Source organism: Schistocerca piceifrons, chromosome 9 (genome assembly GCF_021461385.2).
Source record: "Schistocerca piceifrons isolate TAMUIC-IGC-003096 chromosome 9, iqSchPice1.1, whole genome shotgun sequence".
NCBI classification, from domain to species: domain Eukaryota; kingdom Metazoa; phylum Arthropoda; class Insecta; order Orthoptera; family Acrididae; genus Schistocerca; species Schistocerca piceifrons.
This window is the reverse complement of record NC_060146.1, coordinates 164,404,430-164,431,933: the sequence shown is the minus strand read 5'-3', so window position 1 is coordinate 164,431,933 and position 27,504 is coordinate 164,404,430. Positions and strand designations below refer to the sequence as shown.

Below are 27,504 nucleotides of genomic sequence, written 5' to 3'. Positions count from 1 at the left end.
CATTATTCTTGAAGTATGATGGTCTTTCGCATGTCTCATACATCTTGCTCACTAGATGGTAGAGTTTTGTTAGGCCTGGCTCTCCCAAGGCTGTCAGTAGTTCTAATAGAATGTTGTCCACTCCCGGAGCCTTGTTTCGACTTAGGTCTTTCAGTGCTCTGTCAAACTCTTCACGCAGTATCATATCTCCTATTTCATCATCATATTTTTTTAAAATACGTTTAAGTCATGTTCTGTTTTATTCTGTGTTATAGGACACCGCACACTGTTTTTAAAGCTTTGGCAAGGGACATATACCTGCCTGGATATTGTATGCACCGTATCCCATGTACTGTACGCTTTGCTACCAAATGTCAGTAGCTTAATATTTTCTTGGTAATCAGTCTCAGTAAATATTATGAAATTTCATACTTCTTCCCTAGGTCAAACCGAAGAAGTCTAAATATAGACGAAATGTATACTTGGAAAATAATAAAAAAATGTAACACTGCAACCAACACTGCCTCTTTTTTCATACGAATATCACTGTTGGCACAACCGCCAACAAACAAGTAGTAACATTATGACAACGATCCTACTGCCAGTCTGCAAGAAACCCACTACTGCAGTGCATTTACTGCACATTTACGTATAAATGTGTGTATGTACACTGCAGTGGTGAGGGAGGAGGGGACTCACCGGAAGTAGGCGGTGCTGACGTACACGTTGGCCGTCTTCTGCGGCAGGCACTCCTTCTCGGCCGGAGCCACGCCCATGTTCACCGCCCACTGCTTGAAGCCGGTCGCTGTCGAGCACATCACAGGCCCGCCCGAGTCTCCCTGGCACATTGTCTGCGGCAGGCAAACACGTCGCTGACAGTTGGCACTACTGGAGGATACACATAGAACTAGTGTCTGAGCAAAGTGCTCTGCAGGCAGTCACAATTGCAGCAGCATAAACGACAGCAAATAATGGAAGTTTACTGTACCAGACAAACATCCCAGTGTCTGAGTAACACATTTCCTCAACGGTGGAGTGGCCTTGGTGAACCCATTAGCCGGTCTGCCAGATCACCCAACCTAACCCCATTAGACTTCTGTTTATGGGGCTGGTTCAACGGGGACGTGTGCGCTACGGAGCTGGATACACGTGAAGAACTTGTCGCTCACATCACCGGCGTTATTTCCCACATTAAAGCCCCCCGAGATGATGTTTGAATGGCAACACAGCACACCCTCCCGTGTGTTGCAAAGTGCATTGAGATGGGTGGGGACTTTTTGATCGCCTCTTGCAGGATGCATCAGTCATCTGCGCCACCATTATTCCGTGCACCACACGGCCTAGGCAGCATTTCGGCAAGCAATATTCACACTTGTCTGCATATTCATTCATCGATGTCTGTTAAGTCTTCAACCTGCTCCAGCTCTGTAACTATCGAAAATCGAACACATGTTCATTTTCTCATGCAGGATCACCTCATTAATTATGTGACATTGCTCCTGAATCACCCTGAACACAAAGATTACTAAAATATTATATATCAACACTTTAGCACAATTCTCCAGTATGGCTTATTTCAATGGTGGTACAAGTCCATTACCTCCACTTTTCTGCCTATAATGCTTCTGCAATTAATGATCCAAACAAACAGAAAGCAAGGAGCTATATGCTTGAATATCTGGTATCTCAACTGCAGATTTTTCAGCGCTCATTTAACTTTAGGACTCTGTATCTCAAAATGAAAAAAAATGGACTTGTACCACTACTGAAATAAGTCCTTCATATAACACAAATGACAACAGCTGTAGGCGAACATTACACCACTAATCACTTCCTGGACATCACTGAAAGGAACTTTGCATTGATTTTGATACGACATCAGCACCTAGTCCCACGGAGGTTACAAAGAATATTATTTCTGCTTTCGAGCTTAGTAAAAGTTCGTGATCAGTGCTCCTCAAAAGAAAGTGTCCTGCCTAAAGTGATCCCAAGGTATCTTGGATTCATGTTACGATGGCGTTTGCCTACCCCAAAGTAGACATTAAGATTGTTCAAATTGTTCAAATGGCTCTGAGCACTATGGGACATAACTGCTGAGGTCAGCAGTCCCCTAGAACTTAGAACTACTTAAACCTAACTAACCTAAGGACACCACACACGTCCATGCCCAAGGCAGGATTCGAACCTGCGACCGTAGCGGGCGCGCGGTTCCAGACTGTAGCGCCTAGAACCGCTCGGCCACTCCGGCCGGCAGACATTAAGGGCTATGTGTGAGTCAGTCTAATGGACTGATAAAAATATGCAGCTTCTGTTTCACTTGTTTAGGGTTGAATTCCACTTATGGAAGTATTGGCTTAAGATGATTAGCCCAGGATTTAATATTTCTTCAGTACTGTCAAAGGTTTTGTGTTGGCTAGCTGTTGCCCAGTCAGCCACAAGTCAAAATTTGTAGACTCAGTTGCACATATACATTACGTGAGCAAGGACAGATTGTTGCAGTAAGTCACTATACCGTACTCCTGGACAGCTAGTTTTTTTTCTGTACTTACAGTAAATCTCCTTCTGGCTAACATGTTGGCTACTAGTTTCGTTGCCTGTCTGCATGGAATAATTTAGTACACAGCACTTATACCTCTGGTCCAGCTGGGCATCGAGTCAGACTGAGTTTGGATGGTACTGGACCAAAGCAGATTCTGTTGTGGAGTCTATTGTTGTTAGATTTCCACAAGGTCTAAGATAAAGGTCACCCCGTCTCTCTCCCCCTCTCCATTCCTTTCTAGTCCAACTGAGTGCTGCATAAATGGTGAGAAATTCAAAGGGGTGTTATCCTATTGGTCTATAAAGTTGGTGTAGCTTATGTGGTTGCCAGATGTTCAGACCCTTTATCTCTATAATTTATTACCTAATTAGCACCAATCATTTCCTTTTTGCTGTAATATTTTATCCTCATCACTGACATTTATGACTACCATCTTCCTTATTGTACAATTTATTGCCCATTTAGCATTTTTTATATTCGATATGGTGACACACTCAAACAAGGGAGATCCTAGATGGTGGATACAAAATAGTTGTTCCAATTTTCATAGCACTGCAGTCACCTACCCTCGCCATTCACCCAGCCATGGTAGACAGGTACACTCATCACTCGTTCTCTGAATGCAGTAGTGAAAGATTGATAATATGAAACATCAGCCACCAGCTCCAGACAGATTAAAAAACTGATTCAGACAGTTGAAAATCTCTATTAATTCATTCCTAATTTTTCATTATTTACAGTGTTAATTGTGTATGTGCACATGTTTTTGCAAAAACTTATGATTTTTCTTTTAGTTCCTCCACAGCATAACAGCTTCCTGATGCAGAAGTCAGCACTATCTGATCTATCAGAGCAGGCCACACAACTATTCGAATTTCTGTTCTCTCCATCACTGTTTGTTGTGCAGCAGCTAAGCCGTATCAGTATACTGCTCTTTCTTACTCACTACCTATGAACTGACTGCCAGCAAAACCAAACATCTAAATACAGGAATAGCTACAGATGGTGGTCGCCAAGTGACAATGGAAACTGAAAATGTTCAACACATTCCTAAAGTGCTCAACAAATTGATGGTGTGGTACCATCCCTGTAACATGATGGATTACATCAAGAGTCCAGTGATGATGTAGTATGACCTGTTTCATCCACCTGCAGACATCTACATCTTTAACAAAAGGCTTCCATCATTAACATGTGTGGAACTCCAACACTGAAGTTAACATGTCGAGACTCTTCACAGTGCATTAATTTACATAATTCGAGTGTTGTGAATTTTTGTTCTCCATGCAGTGCATTACTGATTATGAAAGACAGGCTGGCTCAATGGCAGCAATATGTCAAAGCACTGGTTAATTATTTCGTGACCTATGGGCACGAGCATGGTGTGCATGAGGGAGAGTTAGATCAGTGTATAAATCCATATATTCATGCAGTACCAGTATCTGCAACTATTACAGCCAGACGTATTACGTCTGTACATTGAGAATCTGCAAATGGAATACCCACATGTATGGTAGCTCCTGTTGGTTTGAGCGCAATACAGAGTGAATTTAAGGCATATAACGAACGGCTACTCTCAAAACATTGCTGTTCATGTGTACAGGTAATTGTATAAACATATTTAGTAAAACTATACTTCTTACAGAATTGTTTTTGTTCCTCTTGCACTTTCTGTCATTTAATTTGATATAAAAGCTTATAAGTATATGCAAACATTGGAGTTCAACAGTAAGGTAATTGGAGACGTTCACACAAAATAGAGCAGTCCCGTTCCTGCCATATCCCCAACTAGCTGAGCTGTAATAAATGCACATTTCTGTAAGGGTGTAAGTTTATTTTATAACAGAAAGCAGATATAATATATCAGTACATTTCCTCTACGATTTATTGTTGCACATATTTCTGTGAATCTATACTACTATATGCAGACAAGTTAATGTTTAACATTGATAACAAAAATCTCGAAAAGCTCGTGATTGAATTCTTTCAGATTTTTAATATATATATATATATATATAGTCCTGAGACTGGTTTGATGCAGCTCTCCATGCTACTCTATCCTGTGCAAGCTTCTCATCTCCCAGTACCTACTGCAGCCTACATCCTTCTGAATCTGCTTAGTGTATTCATCTCTTGGTCTCCCTCTACGATTTTTACCCTCCACGCTCCCCTCCAATACTAAATTGGTGATCCCTCGATGTCTCAGAACATGTCCTACCAACCGATCCCTTCTTCTAGGCAAGTTGTGCCACAAGCTCCTCTTCTCCCCTATTCTATTCAATACTTCCTCATTAGTTATGTGATCTACCCATCTAATCGTCAGCATTCTTCTGTAGCACCACATTTCGAAAGCTTCTATTCTCTTCTTGTCCAAACTATTTATCGTCCACGTTTCACTTCCATACATGGCTACACTCCATACAAATACTTTCAGAAACGACTTCCTGACACTTAAATCTATATTCTATGTTTACAAATTTTTCTTCTTCAGAAACGCTTTCCTTGCCATCGCCAGTCTACATTTTATATCCTCTCTACTTCGACCATCGTCAGCTATTTTGCTCCCCAAATAGCAAAACTCCTTTACTACTTTAAGTGTCTCATTTCCTAATTCCCTCATCATCACCCGACTTAATTCGACTACATTCCATTATCCTCGTTTTGCTTTTGTTGATGTTTATCTTATACCCTCCTTTCAAGACACTGTCCATTCCGTTCAGCTGCTCTTCCAAGTCGTTTGCTGTCTCCGACAGAATTACAATGTCATCGGCGAACCTCAAAGTTTTTATTTCTTCTCCATGGATTTTAATACCTACTCCGAACTTTTCTTTTGTTTCCTTTATTGTTGCTCAATACACAGATTGAATAACATCGGGGATAGGCTAAAACCCTGTCTCACTCCCTTCCCAACCACTGCTTCCCTTTCATGTCCCTCGAGTCTTATAACTGCCATCTGCGTTCTGTACAAATTGTAAATAGCATTTCGCTCCCTGTATTTTACCCGTGCCACCTTCAGAAGTTGAAATATATATATATAGGAAAAGTTGTTAGTAAAAATCTCGAAAAGTTCTTGGGCGTTATATTTCAAAATTTTATACCATACTCCAATAAACATTTGGACAGACATAGGCTACATGTTTTAAATGTATATGGCATATAAATATATATTCACAGTCTATACTAGTATACAAAGGCAGATCAATGTTTAAAGTAGTTACCAAAAATCTGGAAAATTTCTTGACTGGTTTTCTCCAAATTTTTATACGATAATCTAATAAACATACAGACAGGGGAGATATATTTTTTAAACAATAGTGTTCAGGTTGTGATGTTATCAGGACAAAAAAATTTGTGAGGAAAAGGGAGTTTTCTCTAAGAATTTCTAAAAAGAAGTACGTGTTCATCGGAGAAAGCTAACTGCAGCAGTATAATCATTAACACTACCAGAGAATCGTTGATGTAAAAAAAAGTGAAGTTTTATGATCCTGTTTTGTTACTCTCTTCTTGGAGATGGCCTCTTGCTTTGTTCTCAAAAGTATGAGCTGTGCAATCTACACACAAATAAACAGTAAAAAACGTACAAGTGTTTGTGGATTTATTTTTCACATAATAGTACATCAAATCAGTTTTAAGTCACGAAGACTTTACCGTACTGAAGTCCGATTGTTATCCATTATGGCTAGTAGGAGGATTATTGTGAAAGGAGTGACGACATAATATACCTTACAAGGAAACGCAAGAAGCTAAAAATTCAAGGTCGAGCATTATAATATTTATGAACAGTGGACTGATCCTGATGTAGGGTAAGGTTACTCAAATCGTACCCTTTAAGGGTGAATTACTGTATTTGATATGATAGTTTAAATAGCACAATTTGTTTTGCGTTCACTGAACCTTTATTTTTTCAGCTATGAACCAGCCTCCACATAAATACAACAATCTTTTTTTCAAAATAAGTTTTCAGTCCTTCTCAGATCTGTACCTTGGGTTCAATTAAGACGCCTGGTTTCCTAACCCATACCCCTTTTGCTTATGTCATACTTGGGATAAAACGTCAGCGACGATATAATAAATCCATAGAATAATACAAGAAACGTCACAATAACAAATTGCAAGTAATAAAGATAACGTTATTCACATAGTTAGACGAAATGATATTACTCGTAGGAAACAAGATATAAAGTCTTAGCAAATTAAATTGCTTGAATTGGGAAATCGAAAATCAATTTTTTTTAACACAGTTATCACAGAAATATTTCTTAATTTTATTTTCCACGCCAGCGAATATGTCATGCACACAAACTGTACGTTTCATACACTGAATCACGTCTTCTCAACCTTCCTGACAAAGCTGACATAAATAGTTCCTTCTGTCCTTTATTTTTTTATTATTGTTGTATTATGCATATATGTGTCTCGTCTTACAGCTCATAAATTTTGACAACGTAGTTCACGGAGAGCAGCGACCTGATTCTGTGTTTCAAAATGAATGATCCAGATCGTAATAATAATTCTTTATTAACCAGTTTCGGCTTATCTATAAGCCATCTTCAGAATATTTTAGCCCCTATGGCTGGTGCTGGCGCCTCCTCGGATTTTTCGCGATACCACGATCGTACACTGCGGTTCGTGCACGGATATCTTCTTTTTATTTGCCTTTTCTTTGGCTTCTATTTCCTTTCTTTATGGACCTGATGTTAATTCTATTGTTGATTTTGATCGTCTGTATTTTCCTTGATAAATATTTTTATACACGGGATAGAAGATAAAAAGTTCAACTGAGAGTTCATTTGTTGACTTTTAATTTCGGCAACTGTTGCAGTATTGTTTTCGGATCCTCGTTCTTGAGACTTTATAGAAGGTCCAGACTGAACAATGAGAGGTGTTGCAACATTGTGCGGCCTTTCAGATTGTCATGTTGTTGGTTCAGATCCATCGGAAGATTCTTGGTCTGAATGATGAACCGTATTCGTGGCAGCTACGAAGTCCTCTTCTTTCACGACATTTCTGTCAGATGGCCACAAGTCTATTTCATCGAAATCATGTAGGGATATATCCATACAAGCTGATCTGAAGTATGGGCTACCCACGAGTTCTGCAATGCCAGTTTGTTTTTTGACACTGCCAGGATTAGAACGTAGTAACGAACATTGCGCTTGATTTTAGTGGTTTTTTATTGTTTTAAACAACGACCTGTCCAGTGGCTGCAGACGATGAGTCGTGTGAGCGGCAAATGATAGCACGGTTGTACCATAATCACGAGCCAGCTGAATTGTCTCTAAATTTTTGGGGCGTGTGCTGCATCCATCTAGTAAAAGTAAATTTTCTTTCTGGCCTCTTTTTTCTGCTTTTGTGCGTTTTGTGAAATGTTCCAGTCATCTAATAAAGGTCTGATGTTATCCATCCATTTGCCGAGCGTCCGTATGTGTTCTGTGAAGCTCCCTTTGTTACCGCCATAATTCAATCTGCAGCGCTTAAATATTAACATCGGAGGTATGAATTCGTCTACTGCATTCATTACGCATACACATTTAGTTGTAAGACTCCTTTCTCCGCTTATGATAGGGGCCACCTGGTGATTGCCTTTTCGGGCAATTACGTTGGACAGTTTGTGAACAGTGGTAATGTGGTTGCAACCACATTATATATTTGGTCAGCTATGTTCATCTTGCGTTTTCTCAAATTTATCAAAAAATTCATTAACACGTTCTTCATCAACCTGTTCCTTCAGCCCATCCATATTGCTGCAGAACTCGTGAGGACAAAGTGGGATGATCTTTCACAAACCATTTTTTACCAGCTGTCTTTTTTTTCTTTATTGACTCTATCCGGTAGATGATATTCCTCAGCAAGTTGGTTGGCAAGGTTTCTTAATTCAGTAATAGTTACTTCAGATAAACTAGATTCTAAATTAATTAAGTTCTTTGCTGATTCATCTATTTCTGCCGTCATACAAGTAGATCTTTCAAATTTTTATGTAGCTAAACAGGCCAGTCTATCACTGACGACATTCGAGAAGACAGTTACTGAAAGTACTGTCTTGATAAACTTTTCAAATGACAACATAGTGTTCGCTGTGGTATATTATATTTTCTACATGCTTCATTAAATCCAATTTTACCATTCCGATCTTGCAGTAAAGCTTCGCCTAAATCCTCCGGCTTCCACTTATTGTGCGCCCTCTTCGTCTTATTGATTAGCTGAAACAAACAATTTTTAGTTGATGTATAATTTCCATCAAAGCGTAAGTTGTACCATTACGATTAACGAATTCTCAATAGGTGTGACTTAGGCAGTGATAGCTCTACCTTTTCAAACCAGAACTAAAAGCACAAACTCCAAGTTTCCTACCATGTGATTGTGCTTAAATAAGTAAAAGAGTACCAGGAAAATAGACATGATACTAAACAATTACTTTACCATCATATTCTTCTCTGAGACAGATAATGTAATAAAACAGTCAAGCAACTTACCTGTTAATTATTTTTCTGTCACGACAGTCAGCGGTCCGATCACTTGTTTTTGCTTACTCGCACGACTATTTGGTTCAATTTTACACCACTTGATGTCGCATTTTATAAATGTAGGATGAGATATTACTGGGGTACGACTATGGCAACTTTACTCTCGTGAGTAAAAAATATGAACATTTCTTTTATTAATAATAACATAACTTACTTACATGTGAGTGAACGTCTTTTCCTTGTATGGTCGTCAGTTATAATTTATCAACATACTATAAGGTCTTCTGCCAAAACCGACCTTGAGAAAACAAGATCTGGCGCTTTTCTGTTCTGTGAAAATGTGCGGTTTCATTTGCTCTCTCCCGACCTCTTTTTAACTTCAATAACAGCCATTTACACCACCAGACAAGTTGTTTCCACCATATATATTTTCCTCCTCATATATAATTTTGCCAGCCGTGGTGGCCGAGCGCTTCTAGGCGCTACAGTCTGGAACCGAGCGACCGCTACGGTCGCAGGTTCGAATCCTGCCTCGGGCATGGATGTGTGTGATGTCCTTAGTTAGGTTTAAGTAGTTCTAAGTTCTAGGGGACTGATGACTTCAGAAGTTGAGTCCCATAGTGCTCAGAGCCATTTGAGCCTCATATGTAATTATAAACAAAAATTTTATACACAACTATGTGATGTTTCGTTTTCTTCCTCACAATCCGTTTTAACAGAAAATAGACAAGTTGTGTTTATGGCTCATGGGTTTATCATTAGAATACTACTACGGTTACTGAATCATCTGAAACATTTGTAATCCCACCAGTTTGCAGATTAAACTATGCGAAATAATATCATTGAAGCTACCGTCCTCACAGATACAGCAGCATGAGACATTTCTTATTCGCTGTATACTGAAGATTCCAATGATTTTAAGCGAGTTCATTTGCCAGTCAAGGTTTCATTGGTAGGAACAATAAACAAGGCTCAAGCTCAACGAGAGAACGGAAGTGGAGGAGGACAGAAAGGGGGAGGCAATGGATATGCAGAGGGAAATGGATGAGAAGGGCAGAGAGGGGGTGCAGGAAGAGGTGGGGAGGAGATGGTGGACAGAGAGAAGGGGGAGGAAGCGACGGACAGAGAGGTAGAGAGGGACAAGGAGCTTAGGATGCATAGACAATGGCCATACATATTGTGGAGATGTAGAGCATTGCCGGATTTCATAGTGTTATGTATTAACAAGAATTGAAAAGTGTTTTCCGAGTCTTGTGGAAACTCTCAAAGTGTGTGCATGTCGAAATGTGCAGTGCAGCTCTCCGCTTCCTCAGTGTTGCTTTCATGTAAGCATTAGTAAAGATGGTGAGGGTCATAGCAGGATGCCGCCCTAAATACTGGCTGTCCCAGAAGGTATGGCCAATATTCAGGAATAAGGCAGAACGATCGTTCCATGCAAAAAAGTGTAGTAAACAATGGGCTCTAGAGTGCATATATTAATATCTATGAGCATTTCTTTATCTTCAATACTGTGAAACAAATCTCTTCTGCTCAAAAATGTGCTGACTGCTGTTAAGGTATTGCTCGACAATATTTTTTATGGTTTGACCCATACCATCTCCTTCCAAAATATGAAAATCGAATAGCTTAGAGTAGAAGAGATTTATTTAATAGTATTGAAGATAAAGAAATGCTCATAGCTCTTATGGTATGCTTATTAGAGGCCATATTTACTAGACTTCTTTGCTTAAATATCTCTGATTATCGCCCATTCCTCCTGGGGCACCATGTATATGTGTGACTCGAAGAAGTCTCTCTCTCACGCAGATGAAAGAGCACTAGCACAAATAATACTGTTTAATTCAACATACAATTTAAATAGCAGTGACAGTAAATTTGTTAGTAAGGGAAAATGTCAGATTGCGAGTTCAACCCAGTACTTGCTTTCAAAGATCCTCCGTGTACTGATACTTAAGTGACATTATTACAGGATGAGTGGATTCATGTGTGTGATACTTAATTGCAAATTGCTGCCATGTTCAGAAGAAGTTCTCAAAGCTCCTCAGCGATATCAGGTAATCACATCATCTCGGCAGGTGGCTTCCTATGAACAGTTAAACTTTATAACTAGAGAGAGTGCATGCAAACGCTTCATATTGTCATGTATGACCATATGGGATCCAATGTGCTCTGGAGAAACTGCAGATTCTACAAGCAAATATGGACCAATTTGGTGGAGTTAGCGCGCTAAACTCTGCGCCCATCAGAAGAAATCATCACTCAACTGTATGATGTGTGTCATGCATCGATACATGGATATGTGTATATGTATGAAATGGTAGTGCCAGATGTGGAGACACAGCTATGTTCCTATTTAAGCATGTTTGTATATCGAGATACATTTAAGGATTTAGAAATAAACAAATGTATGAGATACAGTACGCTAATGTAAATGTATAGTCAACACTGTGGCTAAATGGACGAAATACCAATGTCGTAAGGGCTTTATCGTAAACAAATGATCCTACAGTATTACCGAAAGACAGAAAAAGAAGAAGAATGGAACACTCCTGCATGACAACATAAAATCCGTTACGCATCTTAATGTGGTAAGATCAATGTTATCATGTAAATGCCAACACATCCAGAAAGGGATCCGCTTTGAAGATGTGCATGTATTTTCAGGAACATTATTCCAGACCAAATACCAGCCATTGCAGTAGATATTGCATGGCATCAACGATATAACATACACTACATTCAGTGAAAGCAGTGATACTGCACCACCGGAAAGAGTAAAACCAAACACTGTGTTTATATTTGAAGATACTGCTGTAGAAAATCAAGACAAAATACAGAAGTATTTTTGTATTGCTTGTCATGTGTGAATTGATTTCTTTTATTTGAATCAGACAAACTCCAGGATTCGGAAGGAACTAGTAAAAGTCGAACACAAGTCTTATTATCGCCTCGAAGCAGGACAATACGAACTTCAAAGAGATGTATCAAGTGCATGTAAGAACTGACACGACATTCAATGAAGTTATACCACATGTCGAGATTGAAGAGATCACACAAAGCATGGGTTTTTGGTTTGTGTTAAAACTAGAAAATTGACTGATGAGCGATACAGACGGACTTTCAAACTATTTTTTTAAACTTAATATACGGAAAAGTACGAGGTAAGTACATCAATATACATTACACATTGGAAAAACTCAGTACAAAAGGAGGAGGTACATAGTCAGAAAATTCATTCATATGTGGAGGCAAAAACTGAAAATAGAAATGAAAGTCTTAAATTCCAGTGTACAGAAACTGAAAAAAAGTCTTGAAAATTTTGAAATCTGTGATATGGAAATAGAGAACTTCATCGATAGTCTTAAAAGGTATAATACAGAAATTCAAATAAATAACGGGGTTCTCAAAACCCATACTAGCCTGTTTCCTCTGATCATTCAGAGACTTGGTGCTATAAGTGTTTGAGAAGCTAACAATAGTACGGCCACTAATTGCAAATGTCCGTATAATTCCGAAAACGTTACACAATGTAAATATCAAGGATATTAGAAACGTCCATAAGTCAATCGAAATATTAAAAGCAAAGGCCAATGATATTGAAAAAAATATAGACATTTGAGAGAATCCCATGAGACTATATCAGTTGCATACCATCTTCAAGTCAGTTTAGTATGCATCTTCACAAAACATGAATTTATGAAAGCCGTTCAACGGAAATTACAGTTACTAAGGTTAGGATATTTGGAACGAGATCAGTGTGTTAGGGATATGTTTAAGTCTGTTACTGAAAGTCTTGAACGACTGACAAAGGCGAAAACAGAAGAAGATGATGATATTGTCCACTCCGTTAGTGATAACAGTGACTCTAAGATATAAGAAACACATGCAGTCAGCAGCAAGAACAATCTATACGCTTGGCATGCAACCCATAAATTTAACAGAGAACACAGTACACGTTCATGGCAGAGAATTTGAAAGAACACCTGCTTTACTGAATAAAATATTTTCAAAAACTTAAAAACCGGAGAATTATTTACTGAATGATCCGGTAACGTGTGCTGAAATACACTGATGTAATGGGACAGGGATTTGCACAAATATATGTGGCGCCAATACCTTGTACTCAAAGTATAAAATGGCAGGGCGTTTGCAGAGCTGCCATTTGCACTCAGATCATTCATGTGAAAAGGTTTCTGACATGATTACAGCCACATGACGATTAACAGGCTTTGAAAGCGAAATTGTAGTTAGAGCTATTCACACGTACATTCCATTTCGAAAATCGTCAGGTAATTCTTAGATCCACGGTGTCAAGATTGTGCCTAGAATATCAATTTCAGGCATCACCTCTCACCACAGACAACGCAGTGGCCAATGGCCTTCACTTAACGACCGAGCAGCAGCAGCGTTTGCGAAGAGATGTCAGTGCCAAGAGACATGCAGTACTTCATGAAACAGCCGCAGGAATCGATGAGGCACGTACGACGAACTTGTCTGTTAGGACGGTGCTGCGAAATGAGGCATTGGAGGGCTATGTCAGTAGACGACCGGCATGAGTACCCTTGATAACTCCACGGCATCTCTTGCAGCGCCTGTCCTGCGCTCTTGAACATATTGCTTGGACTCTAGACGACTGGAAAACCGTGGCCTGGTAGGATGAGTTCCGCTTTCAGTTGGTAAGAGACTACAGTAGGGTTCGAGTGTGGCGCACCACGACGTCCATTTTGTCCAGATTGTCCATAAGGCACTGGGAAATCTGGTGGTGGCTCCGTAATGGTGTGGGGTGTGTTTGCATGGAACAATCTGGGTCCTCTCATCCATCTGAAGTGCAGTCGCTCATGGTCATCATTTTCCCAAATAACGATGTCAAGTCACTGGGCTACAACTGTTTGCGGTTGGTTTGAAGAATATTCTACATAATTCGAGCGAATGGTTTGGCTACCCAGATCACCCAACTTGAATCCCACAGTACATTTATGGGACATAATCGAGAGCACAATATCCTACACTGGCAACGCTTTCGCAATTATGGATGGCTACACAGGCAGCCTGGCTCAATATTTCCGCTGGGCACGTCCATCGGCTTGTTACGTTCGTGGCACGGGTAGGAGGAGGTTCGACACGATATTAGGTGATATCCCTTAACTTTTGTCATCTCAGTTTATTACATATGACTGTTGTACACGAAAAAGCCAATGGAGGACCAAAAAAACCAAACATTTTGAAATACAGAAACGTTATTAAATTGATGTTAGCTACTCGACATAGTGCTGTCGAAGATATCCACATTCAGCGTAAGAAGATGAACAATCGTTCTTTGTAATGTTCGTATAACAATGACCCATACAGATTAGTGAATGATGAAGATTACTCACACCATCTGACACGGCAGAAAAAAAGCCATAATCCACACAAATGAAATCATATAAATCATTTCAGAGCTTGAAGATAAATGTATCATCAAATAATTAGGAAGAGGATGGTTTGAGAGCACCACAAACGACCATGTAAAACGTTCACGTGTAGATAAGTTGTAATAATATTTTAGACATATAGCAATACTTATGTGACAATAAAAGTTTTATATATATTTCAATGGTTATCGATACATATTCCGAATTTGATTGGTCTTCACTGGTAATAACGCGTTTGTGTAAGCACTGCACAATTTCGTAAGGTATGCCTGACTCATTTCATCGTTTTGAATAGTGAAAATATGTTAACCTTAATGTAGTTTGTCGTGTTTTGTCACGTTTGCGGTGAGTGCTGTTACACATCCACTGTCTGAGAACACAGTACAAGTGATTTCCTTCAACTCAAGTGTCCACATTCGTCGTACAGAGCCTGAGCGTCTATAACAACCTTTCCACTTTGATGTGTCACCGTCACATGCTTTAGATGTGGCACAACACTTGCTCATTTATACAACTCGTTGCATAATTCCCATGAGAGGTGAATGATTAATGGTGCCATCCTGTAGTACTAAATCAGAAGGTATAGTGCCAAATAGGAAATTTGCTGAAGATTTCTATTCTGTTCAGTTGACTCCTGAGTCAACTGCTTTGTTAAGTTTTGAGCGATCTATCACACTGAATAGCGCTATTCCCATGGGGTGAACAGACGTTCTTCTCCTAGGAAGAATGGCAATAGCCTTACATACATATCGTACTGTAGACTGTGTGCATTCTGTATCCAATCTATTAGTAAACTATCATATGGATAAAACTCCGAGTTAAGAAAGACTTTAGCAGTAGTTAATTACAATCTCGTAGGGGTAGACAGTTATGAATGCTGGTACTCACAAACATCAAACGTCTGAAGCGTTCTCTTCATCTGTTACACTGACGTGAGGTATTTTCCATCCCATTTCATCAATTATAATCCAATTTCTCTTCAGGATCTACTTGAATGAGTGCGTTATTATCAGTTGCAATTTTTACCAGAGTAATTTCCTGTCTAGCATTCATGCTAATTCGTTTCATGTCTTCAGAGTATCCTATGATAAGCTTAAGATATAAGCCTGCTCTAAATGACCTGTGCTCTATTGTTGTTCTGTGTACCGGTTTCTCTAAGAACCATCTTGTGTTACCTAAACTGTTGAAGCTCAAGGCAACGCGGAAACATGCGTTTTAAAGATTGATGTTTGCATACATTGCTTGTGCGGTTAATCTCTGGCATTTTCAGTTCAGATCTTGTTTCCAGAAACAGAAATACTAAGGCATTAATTGTTACCGCAGTGATACCACCCTTTTTTCCCATCCAGTTACAGGAAACCTTTGCAAGGAGCGATTAATGCATTGTGGGTCTGGAGAAAAGTCGTGATTTCATGGCTTTTATTAAATTTTACTGAAGCATAGCACTTGTGTGAAAAGTATCCCTGACATATAATTCTACAGTAGCCGTTATTTGGAATGATGCTACTGTCAGGCATCGTGCCCTGCGATTTAAGAAAGTGATAGTTCTTCCTTGTCGTCATGTGTCCTCTCTGCGAGGTCCTACAATGATCGCTGCATGTGCTGGTTTTATACATTGTGCTCATCCTATTTTAGTTGGCGGTGTATCATAATTTCCTCAGCACAAAAGTCAGCTAGGTGTCGATCTCGGTTTGAAGTACGCAACTCGGAATGTTCTGAGACCTGGACAGTCAGTGACACGTATTTGGGTCATTGGGTGTCTCAACTAACTTATATCCTGGACCAGCTGCAGGGATGAAATCATAAATTGTCAGAATCAATTTTTTGCTGCAATATGAGTTCATTGTTAATGTTACACTTAATAATATTTGTACTGACTGCTAGTATATCTTTTTGGTGGCCTGACTTATAAAATTTGCTGCCAGTCTTCCGCAAAATGTGAATTTCTGAGAAACATAGTAGTGCTCATGTTGCATCTGCCTGACTTAAGTTTGTCACCTGTGTTGTTTTTTTTTCGATAAGTGTACTGACGTTTGCACATAGAACAATTCCATTTAAATTCTGTGTTAAAAATGCTGTACTCTATGTGCCAAGAGGTATTTCCACATTTTTTACCATCAATTTCTTAATGTAAATGACTCTTTATATTGATGAGATTAGGAATGCTATTATATGCCTCCAGTCCAAACGACGTGATACTCCAATCCGACTCACACAAAGTAAATCAAACATCGAACTAACGATCGCTCTTTTGTAGCCAGAGTTATAACATCACAACAAAACCTGAGCTGTTGTAGTGATGTGCATGGTGCTTGTCTTTATGAGCTCTTCAGGAAGATCTTGAGGAAAAAACGACTACCGAAACAAGCATCAAAATTTTGGTAGTATCGTAAATTGCAGAAAACATTGTTGTTGGTAAAGTATCAGCACAATTCCTCAGGCTGCTGCAAGCCACCAAATGAGTCGGAATAATACACATTATTCAATTTATTTTCCATATGCAACGTAGTGGCTTACAGGTCCTTGTGCAACATCTAAATTCACAATCACACATTCTTTAGATTTCCACATAGTCCGTGGCAACATATTATGCATAAACCTTCCTCTAAATCTTGAAGTAATGAATTTTTTGATGAATTTAAGAACATTGGAATCTCTCAGTGGTCTGTTGCATAATATGGCTTGGAGATTTTTCTTATGAGAAGTCCAATCCCTTTTCTCTGCCCTTTTCAATATGTTTCTTTTCTGACACGGAATGATCCCTTCATTATATTGAGTCTTTTCACTTCCTCAAGCTGATTCTGCTCGCTTTTCATATTTTTCACTGTCGGGTCATGACTGTCATTCCTCTGGGTAAAAAGCCATTCACTGAAAGATCTACCAGTGCAGGAATTAGAAATGACATAATTACATCAGATGTCTCAGGCATTGGTGAAATCCTAGGCGTTATAATCGATCCTTTTCTTCTAATTCATACTCCTTTCTCCTTCAGGACACTTTTAGCCACTGACACCGCTGACTGTATACAGTTTTTTAAACATCCCGTATGTATTTCCTTTTTTGTACGACAAGTGGCGTTCATAACTTGACAGAAGTTTACTTCAAAATCCAATTTAAGTTTGGTGTGCCTCGTTTTATCAACTGCAAATGCCGCAATGCATTATCCTAGACGAATCCGCCTACGTGTATGCAATGCGTTAGCTTTATCAGCTAAAATTCGATCTGCAGCATGATGCTCTAGAAGATCATTATTTGTAGCGTATGGAATATCGTGCCACATGTTTGTTTCAACCATCTGAGTGATCCCTTTAGTGCCATAAGCTAGCGGTTTGTGCAGCTTTGTTCCCCAACTGCTGCAGTTAAATGTAGGCATGTGTCCAGCTAGCTTGTTGAGAATTCTGCTAGTGCCTCTGATGCACTTCCTAGTACACAGGTTATGCTAGTGCATGGTTTAAGGTTTGCATTCCCTGCTATACGGGATGTTTCAGGAGGAACAGTAAATATTTTAGGATTCGGTAGTATAGACGAAGTGCAATAAAAATGCCGTATAACATGTGCCCAGTTTTTATTGAGTACAGAGATACAACTGAGTTCAATGCATTTTCCTTTCGTGTACAACGGTTGCTATGAGTTGCTATGTTGATATGTTGCTATGTTGGCGAATGTCAGCAGAAGAGTGTTCATGTTCACGTTGTGAAGTTGTGCTTTAGTTTACCTTGAAGTTTTCATAGTGATTTGTTGACCAAGTCTACTGTACTGTAGCATGTAAATATGTCACACGTATTTACACAGGATGAGTGTGCCGATATGGTATCCGTGTATGGGTTTTGTAACGGAAACGCTGCTACTGCTTGAAGAGAATATGGCATACAATTTCCTAAGACCAGACTACCAGTTCCAAAAGTGTTTCCTCGTGTGTTCAACAACACTGCGTAACGCTGGTACAGTGCTCAGCAGTCATATTGCATCTGAGCAAGTAAACGAATAGACTGTGGATGAAGTAAAAGACATTATTCAGTCGGTAGAACGTAGTCCTTCAAAAATCACACGGAGAATTTCTGCATGTATTGGTGTTCCACATACAAGAGTACGGCGGACGTTGAGTATGCACGGGTTCCATCCATATCATTCACAGCTCATTCAACACCTACGAGCAGGAGATGAAGATAGACGATTGGAATTTTGTCATTGTATACTTTAAAACCACCAGGTGATCCCATTTTTACTCTTGACTGACGAAGCCACTGTCACTCGTGATGGCATCAATAACACTAGTGATTCAAATCAGTCGTCCGAAGAAAACCGACATGCCATTGCGATGACACATTTTCAAGAACGCATCCCTGTAAATGTGTGGTATGGTCTCATAGACAATCAGTTGATTAGGCCTGTTGCATTACCGCATCGTCTGACAGGACTCTATTATCTATGCTTCCTTGAAAATGAGCTTCCAGCATTATTGGAAGAGATTCCTTTCGTTACAAGAATACGTATGTTCATGAAGCATGACGAAGCTCCTGCACATTGCAGTTGTCAGGTAGATATGCCATCTAAACCCTTTATTACACAGAAGATAGATCGATCGATACGGGAAAGATTCTTGGCCACCAAGGTCTCCCGACCCTACCACATTTCGATTTTTGCCTGTGGGGATGGTTGAAAGGCGAAGTCTATACAGAAAAAGTAACAAGAGCCGATTTGACTGTTAGCATTATAACTAATGCAGCCCTCATAAAGGAATGCAAAGACGGCTTCAGAAGAGCAAAGCGTGGTGTTACCAAGAGAAGTCAAAAGTGCATCGAAGTTGGCGGTGCAGTTTTTGAAAATCGGCTTTGACCGTCTTCATTTGCCTTTGCTTCAAGTTCGTTTGGGTTACATACTTATAGCTCTGTCTCTGTTCTCAATAAATATTGTACACGTGTGATATGGCATTTGTTATTGCAATTCGTCTATACTCCCACCTCCTAAAATATTTACTATTCCTCCTGAAACGCCCTGCCCAAATCGTCCACATCCAACCAACCGTTGTGCAATGATGGGGAGCCAAGCCTTTTAACTAAAATCTTGTTCCCTCGATGTCTTATGATGTGCTCTACTGAGAAACACATCTGAGTCATAGCTTCTCTGCAGTTCTTCCGTGCACAGATTCTCAGCAAAGTTGTCGCCTTTCTGAGATGAAAGTTCTAGGCTTAGGGATTAGTAGTTCTCTGCACTTTCGAAACAGTAAATATCTCTCTTGACCAGTTCGGTAAGTAGGATTTCTCAGATGCTGTCTCGTACTTTGAAATACATTGTAAACCACCTACATTAAATTTCTGTCTGTGTGGATCCATCATTTTAAAGTAATTGTATACTGCACGTAGAAGCTCATAAACACAACAATAACGTGGTGTCGTTTTTATTGTATTATGTTTAGTTCAGTTATACTATGTGATCAAAAGTATTCGGACACCCCCGAAAACATACTTTTCTCATATTAGGTGCACTGTGCTGCCACCCACAGCCGGGTACTCCATATCAGTGACCTCAGTAGTTATAAGACATCGTGAGAATGCAGAATGGGGCGCTCCGCGGAACTCACGGGCTTCGAACGTGGTCAGGTGATTGCCTGTCACTACTGTCATACGTCTGTACGCGAGATTTCCACACTCCTAAACATCCCTAGGTCCACTGTTTCCGATGTGATAGTGAAGTGGAAACGTGAAGGGACACGTACAGCACAAAAGCATACAGGCCGACCTCGTCTGTCGACTAACAGAGACCGCCGACAGTTGAAGAGGGTCGTAATGTGTAATAGGCAGACATCTATACAGGTCATCACACAGGAAATCCAAACTGCATCAGGTTCCACTGAAAGTACTGTGACAGTTAGGCGGGAGGTGAGAAATCTTGGATTTCATGGTCGAGCGGCTGCTCATAAGGCACACCTCACGTCGGTAAATGCCAAACGACACCTGGCTTCGTGTAAGGAGAGTAAACATTGGACTACTGAACAGTGAAAAAACGTTGTGTGGGGTGACGAATCACGATACACAATGTCGCGATCCGCCGGCAAGGTGAAGGTGTGACGAATGCCCGGTGGACGTCATCTGCCAGCGTGTGTAGTGCCAACAGTAGAATTCGGAGGCGGTGGTGTTATGGTATAGTCGTGTTTTTCATGGAGTGGGCTAGCACCCCTTGTTTTGCGTGGAACTATTACAGCACAGACCTACATTGATGTTATAAGCACCTTGTTGCTCCCCACTGTTGAAGAGCGATTCGGGGATGGCGACTGCATCTTTCAATATGATTGTGCACCTGTTGATAATGCATGGCCTGTGGCGGAGTGATAACACGACAACAACATCCCTGTAATGGACTGGCCTGCAGAAAGTCCTGACCTGAATCCTATAGCACAATTTTAGGATGTTTTGCAACGCCGCCTTCGTGCCAGGCCTCACCGACAGACATCGATACCTGTCCTTAGTCCAGCACTCCGTGAAGAATGGGCCGTCATTCCCCAAGAAACCCTCCAGCACTTGATTGAACGTATGCCTACAAGAGTGGAAGCTGTCATCAAGGCTAACGGTGGACAAACACCATATTGAAATCCAGCATTACCGATGGAGGGCGCTACGAACTTTTAAGCCATTTTCAGTCAGGTGTCTGGGTACTTTCCGTCACATAGTGAATACTGTCCAGTTATTTGTAGGAAAATATCTAACCATTTGCACGATCCTCAAAGATTAAAACACGTCCACATTTTTTTTTTTATCTTCCGGTTCAGAGTTTCCTCGATACTCACTTTCATGTGGGTGTAATATGAGCAATAGTGTATTATGTACCTCTCTATTACCATCTTTAAATATCTATTGTTAAATGATGAGTTTGAAGGGCGTCTCAACAGTGATTCCTCCCCATGTGCAGCAGCTGTTAAAGAAACCCCTGCAACTTCCTTTCCTGTTTTTGTTTTCATCGGTAGTGCCCAGGCAAATTTGGAATACGTGTCAATAACCATTAAAATACACTCTAATACATAAACAATGATGGCCCATAAAGACGTTATCAGAATGAGATGGAAACCAGCTGATGAAAGGCATGTACAGATATATAAATGTTACTCATTTATTTAATGTCGATTAATAAGTGCTGTAATCAGGTAAACTCTGATCGTTTTTCAGATTCAGACATGATTATCAATACTACTTTTTAACTTCTATGATATTTCTGTTAGTAAGCATAGGGGCTTGTATGGAAGGATTAAATACTAGGGGTTGTATGGAAGAATTAAATACTACTTAGTACAATATATTTTCTAAAATGCAGAGAAAGTAATGGAACAAAATGTAGATGGTCAAAGGTAGCATTGATCTGGCGACACACTGATGAGCTTATACTTCCACCATAACTGTCAATTATCAATCCACTTGTGGTCAATATTTAAAAACCACGATGAAACTTTGACCACCCAGAAGTAAATACATTGATGCAGAGTTTTCCTAAGCGCTTTATTAAAACTCATAAATGAAAAAAGACCTTGTACAGCATATAAATCACTGTGATCCACTATCAAAATTATAAACATAAAGAAAGGTACTAAGATGGAACACCACACACACACGCACACAAACTCACACACACACACACACACACACACACACACACACACACACACGCACACAGTCTGCCACCATAGCTGAGTGGACAGCACACCAGCTTGTCACGCCAGGGTGCCTGGGTTCGTTTTCTGACTGGGTTTGAAATTTTCTCTGCTCAGGGACTGTTTGTTTGTGTCGTCTTCACCATCCTCTTCGACGCGCAAGTAGCCGAAATGGCGTCACCTCAGAAGACTTGCACCAGGCGATCGGGTCTGCCCGCCAGGAGGCCTTCGCCAAAGGACATTTCATTTCATTTTTCACACACACAGCTCCATATTTAGCTGAGCATAATACCTTCAATTTCATCCATCTAAGACCTAAATCCTTTTTCCAAAACATCTATTTCAGTTAGAATTAAGCTTATCTGTGTTTCATTATTGAGACAGTACCTGGCACTTGTGGCCAAACATTCATTCCTTGTTTGCAGAGGTATTTGGCATTATTTATTTTACCTACATCACTGCCTGAACCGCAATAGCTTGTTATTTGAGCAATATACTATTGACATTTACTGTTTTTAGTTGTACACACATTAACAATTATAAATGAGCCTTTGTCTATATACCGAAGATTGATGTATGCATTCCTTAGTTCCGTACTGTCTTCGGCATCAACACTGTTTTATAAATTGTATATCTTAAATCCTGGGTTAACAATGACCAGTGGTCAAGGTAGTCCCAAAAGAAAGAAATTACGCAGATGACTTCAGGAATCTTAATATAGTGGCAGATATGTACATTTTAACAGATAACTTATCGGCTATGTGTTCTGAGAATTAATCGAGTAACATGCATCATCCAGCTGGAAAAATAGATCACTTTACCGTTAAATGACATCAGTGGATTTAGCACAACCTGATTTTATCACTTTTTCTCATACGATTTTAAGTATCAACAGCTTCGCCAATTGTTTGTAAGAAAATCGGCTCTACAATCACCATTAAGCGTATACTGATAGAACTTTACTACCAACCGTTATACACTAAACACCCAAAAACACCCAACTGAGAGCCCACAGTGAGCTGTAAAACGATTGGAATATGAGTGGTCAAAGTAACCACAGCAGTCAAAATATACTTGATTTATGGTATGGTATCCTCTTTTTGTTCTAATGATTTTTCTTTATTTGTGACCAGTTTTCGGCTTATTGGGACATTTTCGGGAAAAACTGACTTGTATCTGCAAGGGACATTAGTTCTTAGCTAAGCAACACTATAAGCAAAGGTACAGTCCACTTTCTCAGAATGTTTTACACCAGACTTCTTTTTTAACGTTGAAATTACACTTTATGCAACGGACAATAATAAGCCTAATAAATAATTAAAATAAACAGTATTACAGTATTACTGGTTACATGTTTATAATGCTAAAGGTTGTAAGGTTTTAACACTGGTTGAAAAACTGTCAAACTAAGCACTCTTCAATTATGTTGTGCACCAAACAGGATTTTAACGTTGTAAATTAGACTTTACGCAATGGAAAAAATTAATCACAACAATTACAGTACGCAGTAGTAGAGTATTACACGCTATTTTCGTTATGATGTCGTATTCGTGAGGTTGTAACATTGGTTGAAAGGTTTTGGCAGGATCTTTGATGAGGATATGATAGGAATTCTGTGTGAGTAACTATTTCAGTTTCTCAGCACATTCGGTATTCTCTGTGAGAACCTAAGTACTGCTCTTATCTGCTTTCCTGAGGATGTTGGTATTCTAATTTCTTCTTTAGGTTCTTTAGTGTGTTCTGGTCCACAGATTGTGACGTAGGAGTGTCTAACTCATTCCATTTTTGTACATCACGACTGACTATGTGTTTGTTTGCAGTGTCGCCCTGGAATCTCAATGACTGGAGTAGAACTGTGTTTAGTGATGAGTCCCATTTCGAATTGAGTCCTGTTGACCAGTGAAGACTTGTACGGAGAGGTCCTGGACAATGGTGGGATACTAACATGACTATTTCCCACCATATGGCACGACAACGAGGAGTGATGGACTAGGGTGCCATTTCTTTTTATATGAGGTTGTCATCCATGGCATCGTTACCACACAGTAGTACATAGACCCATTTTTGTTGCTCTTCGTGGCGAGCCATCCTGGGCTTACATTTCAGCAAGATAATGTCTGCACACTGATAGCGAGAGTTTCTGTTGTTTGTCTCCACGCTTGGCAAACCCTACATTGGCAAGCGAGGTAGCTGTACCCTTCCCCGGTGGAAAAGGTTTGGAGCATAGTTGGCAAGAATCTCCAGCCACGTCAGGATTTTGATGACCTAATTGCACCAACTGGACAGAATTTGGGACGATATCCCTCAGGAGGACATCTAACAACTCAGTCAGTGACAAGTAGAATAATTGTTTCCATAAGGGTCAGATATGGACCAACACGTTATTCACTTGCGTTTCTGGAATTGCAATCATTTGTTTGTCTCCAAATGTACATCACATCTACCGATTTCCGTCCCATTTGGCTAATTTGTGGTGCGTCGTTTCTTGTCTTAGTGTGTATATTTGAAACCCTTATTCCTTTGCAAATATTGCCTCATATCTATGAGATCTGCTTGCGGTAAGTCATACAAGCTTTATATTATAATACATCTAAGTGGGAATATTTTGTGCACCTGTTTGTGGAGTTCTCAAAACTATCGTATTCACAATTATTTGATGATGCGTCTTTCTCTAATCACAGAAATGATTCATACGTTTTCATTCATGACTGTCATATTTCCGATGGCAGCCATTGCTGCGAATAGTCGTAACCATTCTACTGTTTTGTTGAGGTGATTGTAACATATTTACTGCAGAAATCAGTTGTTTTCTAAGCTGGATGAACACACCTCACTTATGCAGCATCTAGCATCCATTGTTGGTTTAATATTGGTATTCTATTTCTCACTGCTTAGGTTTTGATCTTCCACTGGCATTCTTATTCACATCAGTCAAACCCGATATTTCACCATACATTTCTAGATATTTTGGTAAATAACTCTTTGGTTTTGGGACTATTAGGAGTATAAGATTTAGTAAAGTGAATGTTCTTACAATTTCTCTACCAACCAACCTGTACTGTTTGCTCGTTTAAACATATTCATTGTGTATCTATTGCATATGATTTTCCTCTCCTAACTCGATGTATTTTAGCTATTTTGGCATTGCTTTGACTAAATGGCATCTTTTTCCACCTTCGAGGGTGATTCAAAAGATCCATTAACTTGTATAAATGTTTCCCTTAGCGATTGAGTTTGCTCCAAAGGCTTAACTTTCGCATTCGTAATTTCTGTGAATGGCCTTGATGAATTTATGTTTTGTCGACATGTTTTGTGCTAAACTCAATTCAATAAAGTATGCAGACTGATATGTATTAATGAATGGTGTTTGCTTGTTGTATGTCCAAGATTATTTCAGTCTTGTCAACCTGTGCATTTACCTTATTGATTAATCTCAGAAATGTTGTGACAATTTCTTCACGAACTTTACGTTCCGTATTATGATCTCCAAGAGGTCCCTTTTTATGTCTTAACATTTTTTTCAGTTTCATGAACCTTCATAGTTACTGTACTGATGCGATCAGTACAACATCTGCACCTTCATAGTGAGGCGTCGTTGTCACTGATACCACCACCAGTCAGTGTCTGGTGACAGTTGGTAGCACATCCAAAGACTTCGACGGAAGCCGATAGAGGTCACACAGGACAACGCCGCAGCCAATGATGTGCGACTGGTGAGCCTGCCTCGACCCAGCTGCCGTCAACAGCGACCTCTGCAGATTGGGTACAGGACAGCCCTGTGTCAGTTCTCTGTGAGCTAGTGTGCAGACGTCGATGTATTCCTACAGTGTTGTTGAGTGGTGCCCTCCGTTGCAGTGTACATCAGACTATGTTTACAGACGGTAGTTATGGCTTGATCAAAGTGGCGTAAATATATGTTTACAATCTGTGCAGATCTATTATTTGCTCTTGTCCAGACCTTTACACCAACAATTTACTGCGCCGCCGCTCCTGACCACCAATCTTCCTATGCTAATATCCACTGAGCGTTAAAACACACAGTGTGACGTATGACAGCTTTTGAAACGGTCGGTTCTTGTTTCAGTTTTTGCATCCACATATGGACGAATGTTCTGTCTCTCTATGATACACCTCTCAGGCTGAGTTCCTGACATGCATGTACCTACCTATTTTCTTTACTGTATCTATGAAGTTAAAAGAAACTCTTGGAAGTTTCGTCTACATCGCCCATATTCCAGTTTTCTTATTTTATCAATAACTGGAAACCTGCTTCCTCTGTGGCCGAGCGGTTCTAGGCGCTTCAGTCCGGAACCGCGCTGCTGCTATGCTCGTAGGTTCGAATCCTGCTTCGGGCATGGATGTGTGTGATGTCTTTAGGTTAGTTAGGTTTAAGTAGTTCTAAGTCTAGGGGACTGATGACCTCAGATGTTAAGTCCCAAAGTGCTTAGAGCCATTTGACTCATTTAAACTAGAAAACTGTACCATGTGTGACTCTAGCAATCTTCCAATATTGTTTTAAATAGATTGAATGTAACTTCAGTTCCTACATATGCTTGAAAATTTGCTTTATATTCCTACTGTCAGGTTTGAAGGCGTTAATGACGTTAGAGTTACCGCTTGCGAGCCTTTCCAAATCCTAGAGTATGTCTGACTAGAATAAAAGACGTCATCCCCAATATGACTGCAAATATAGAAATATTTCCGTGTTTGATTCTTGTCTGTTTTCCACTTCAACATCGTCGCATATAAACACAGTGTGGTAGGATATAACTGCTTTGCTGGATGTTCAGAATGTCACATCATTAATTTTGTGCAGTCTCCTGTAATAGCTGGTATTTGGGCTGAAATAATGTTTCTGAAAATATGTACACATCCTCTAGAAAATCCCATCTGGATGTGTTAGCACTGACATAATCGGACGAGCTAAAAATTATCGCTTATATGTTAAGGGAAAGAGGTATTTCATTCTTCTTGTTCTTCTCTTCTTCATTGGAACTGCAGGACCAGTTGGTTGGTGTGAAGTCCCTGTGACGAGAGTATTTTGTTCACTTGGTCATGGTGATGGCTATTCAAGGGACTATCCAAGGAATATTTTTTTTGGGAGGCAGGCCGGAGGCAATAGAAAACACATGTACCTCTATGAACATGTTTAAATATTAACATAGTTCCGTGCCTAGATCTATCATGATACGTACATATTCATATATTTTCATGTATACTTACACACCACGCATCATATAATTGAGTGACGATTTCTTCTGTATGATGCTGACTTTGACGAGGTAACAGCAAAAATTTGGTCCATACTTTCTCATACAATCTGTATGCATATGGCTGCCATATTAATCGTCTGTGAAAGGCATGCTGGACCACATAAGTGTCATATGCTTAAGATTTCAAATGCATACTCTCCTCCCCCCCCCCCCCCCTGTGAAGATGGCAGAAAGTTGCATAGAAGTATCACCTACA

General features: G+C 39.8%; 1 protein-coding gene across 1 annotated transcript in view; it reads right to left on the bottom strand.

Annotated features, from left to right (window-relative positions):
* Window positions 1-27,504, bottom strand: part of LOC124716806 (kallikrein-4-like) — a 110,131-nt gene that overhangs the window by 11,299 nt on the left and 71,328 nt on the right. The window contains exon 6 of the mRNA XM_047243355.1: window positions 679-830. Coding sequence (XP_047099311.1) covers window positions 679-830 — 152 coding nt within the window. The remainder of the gene's footprint in view (window positions 1-678; window positions 831-27,504) is intronic.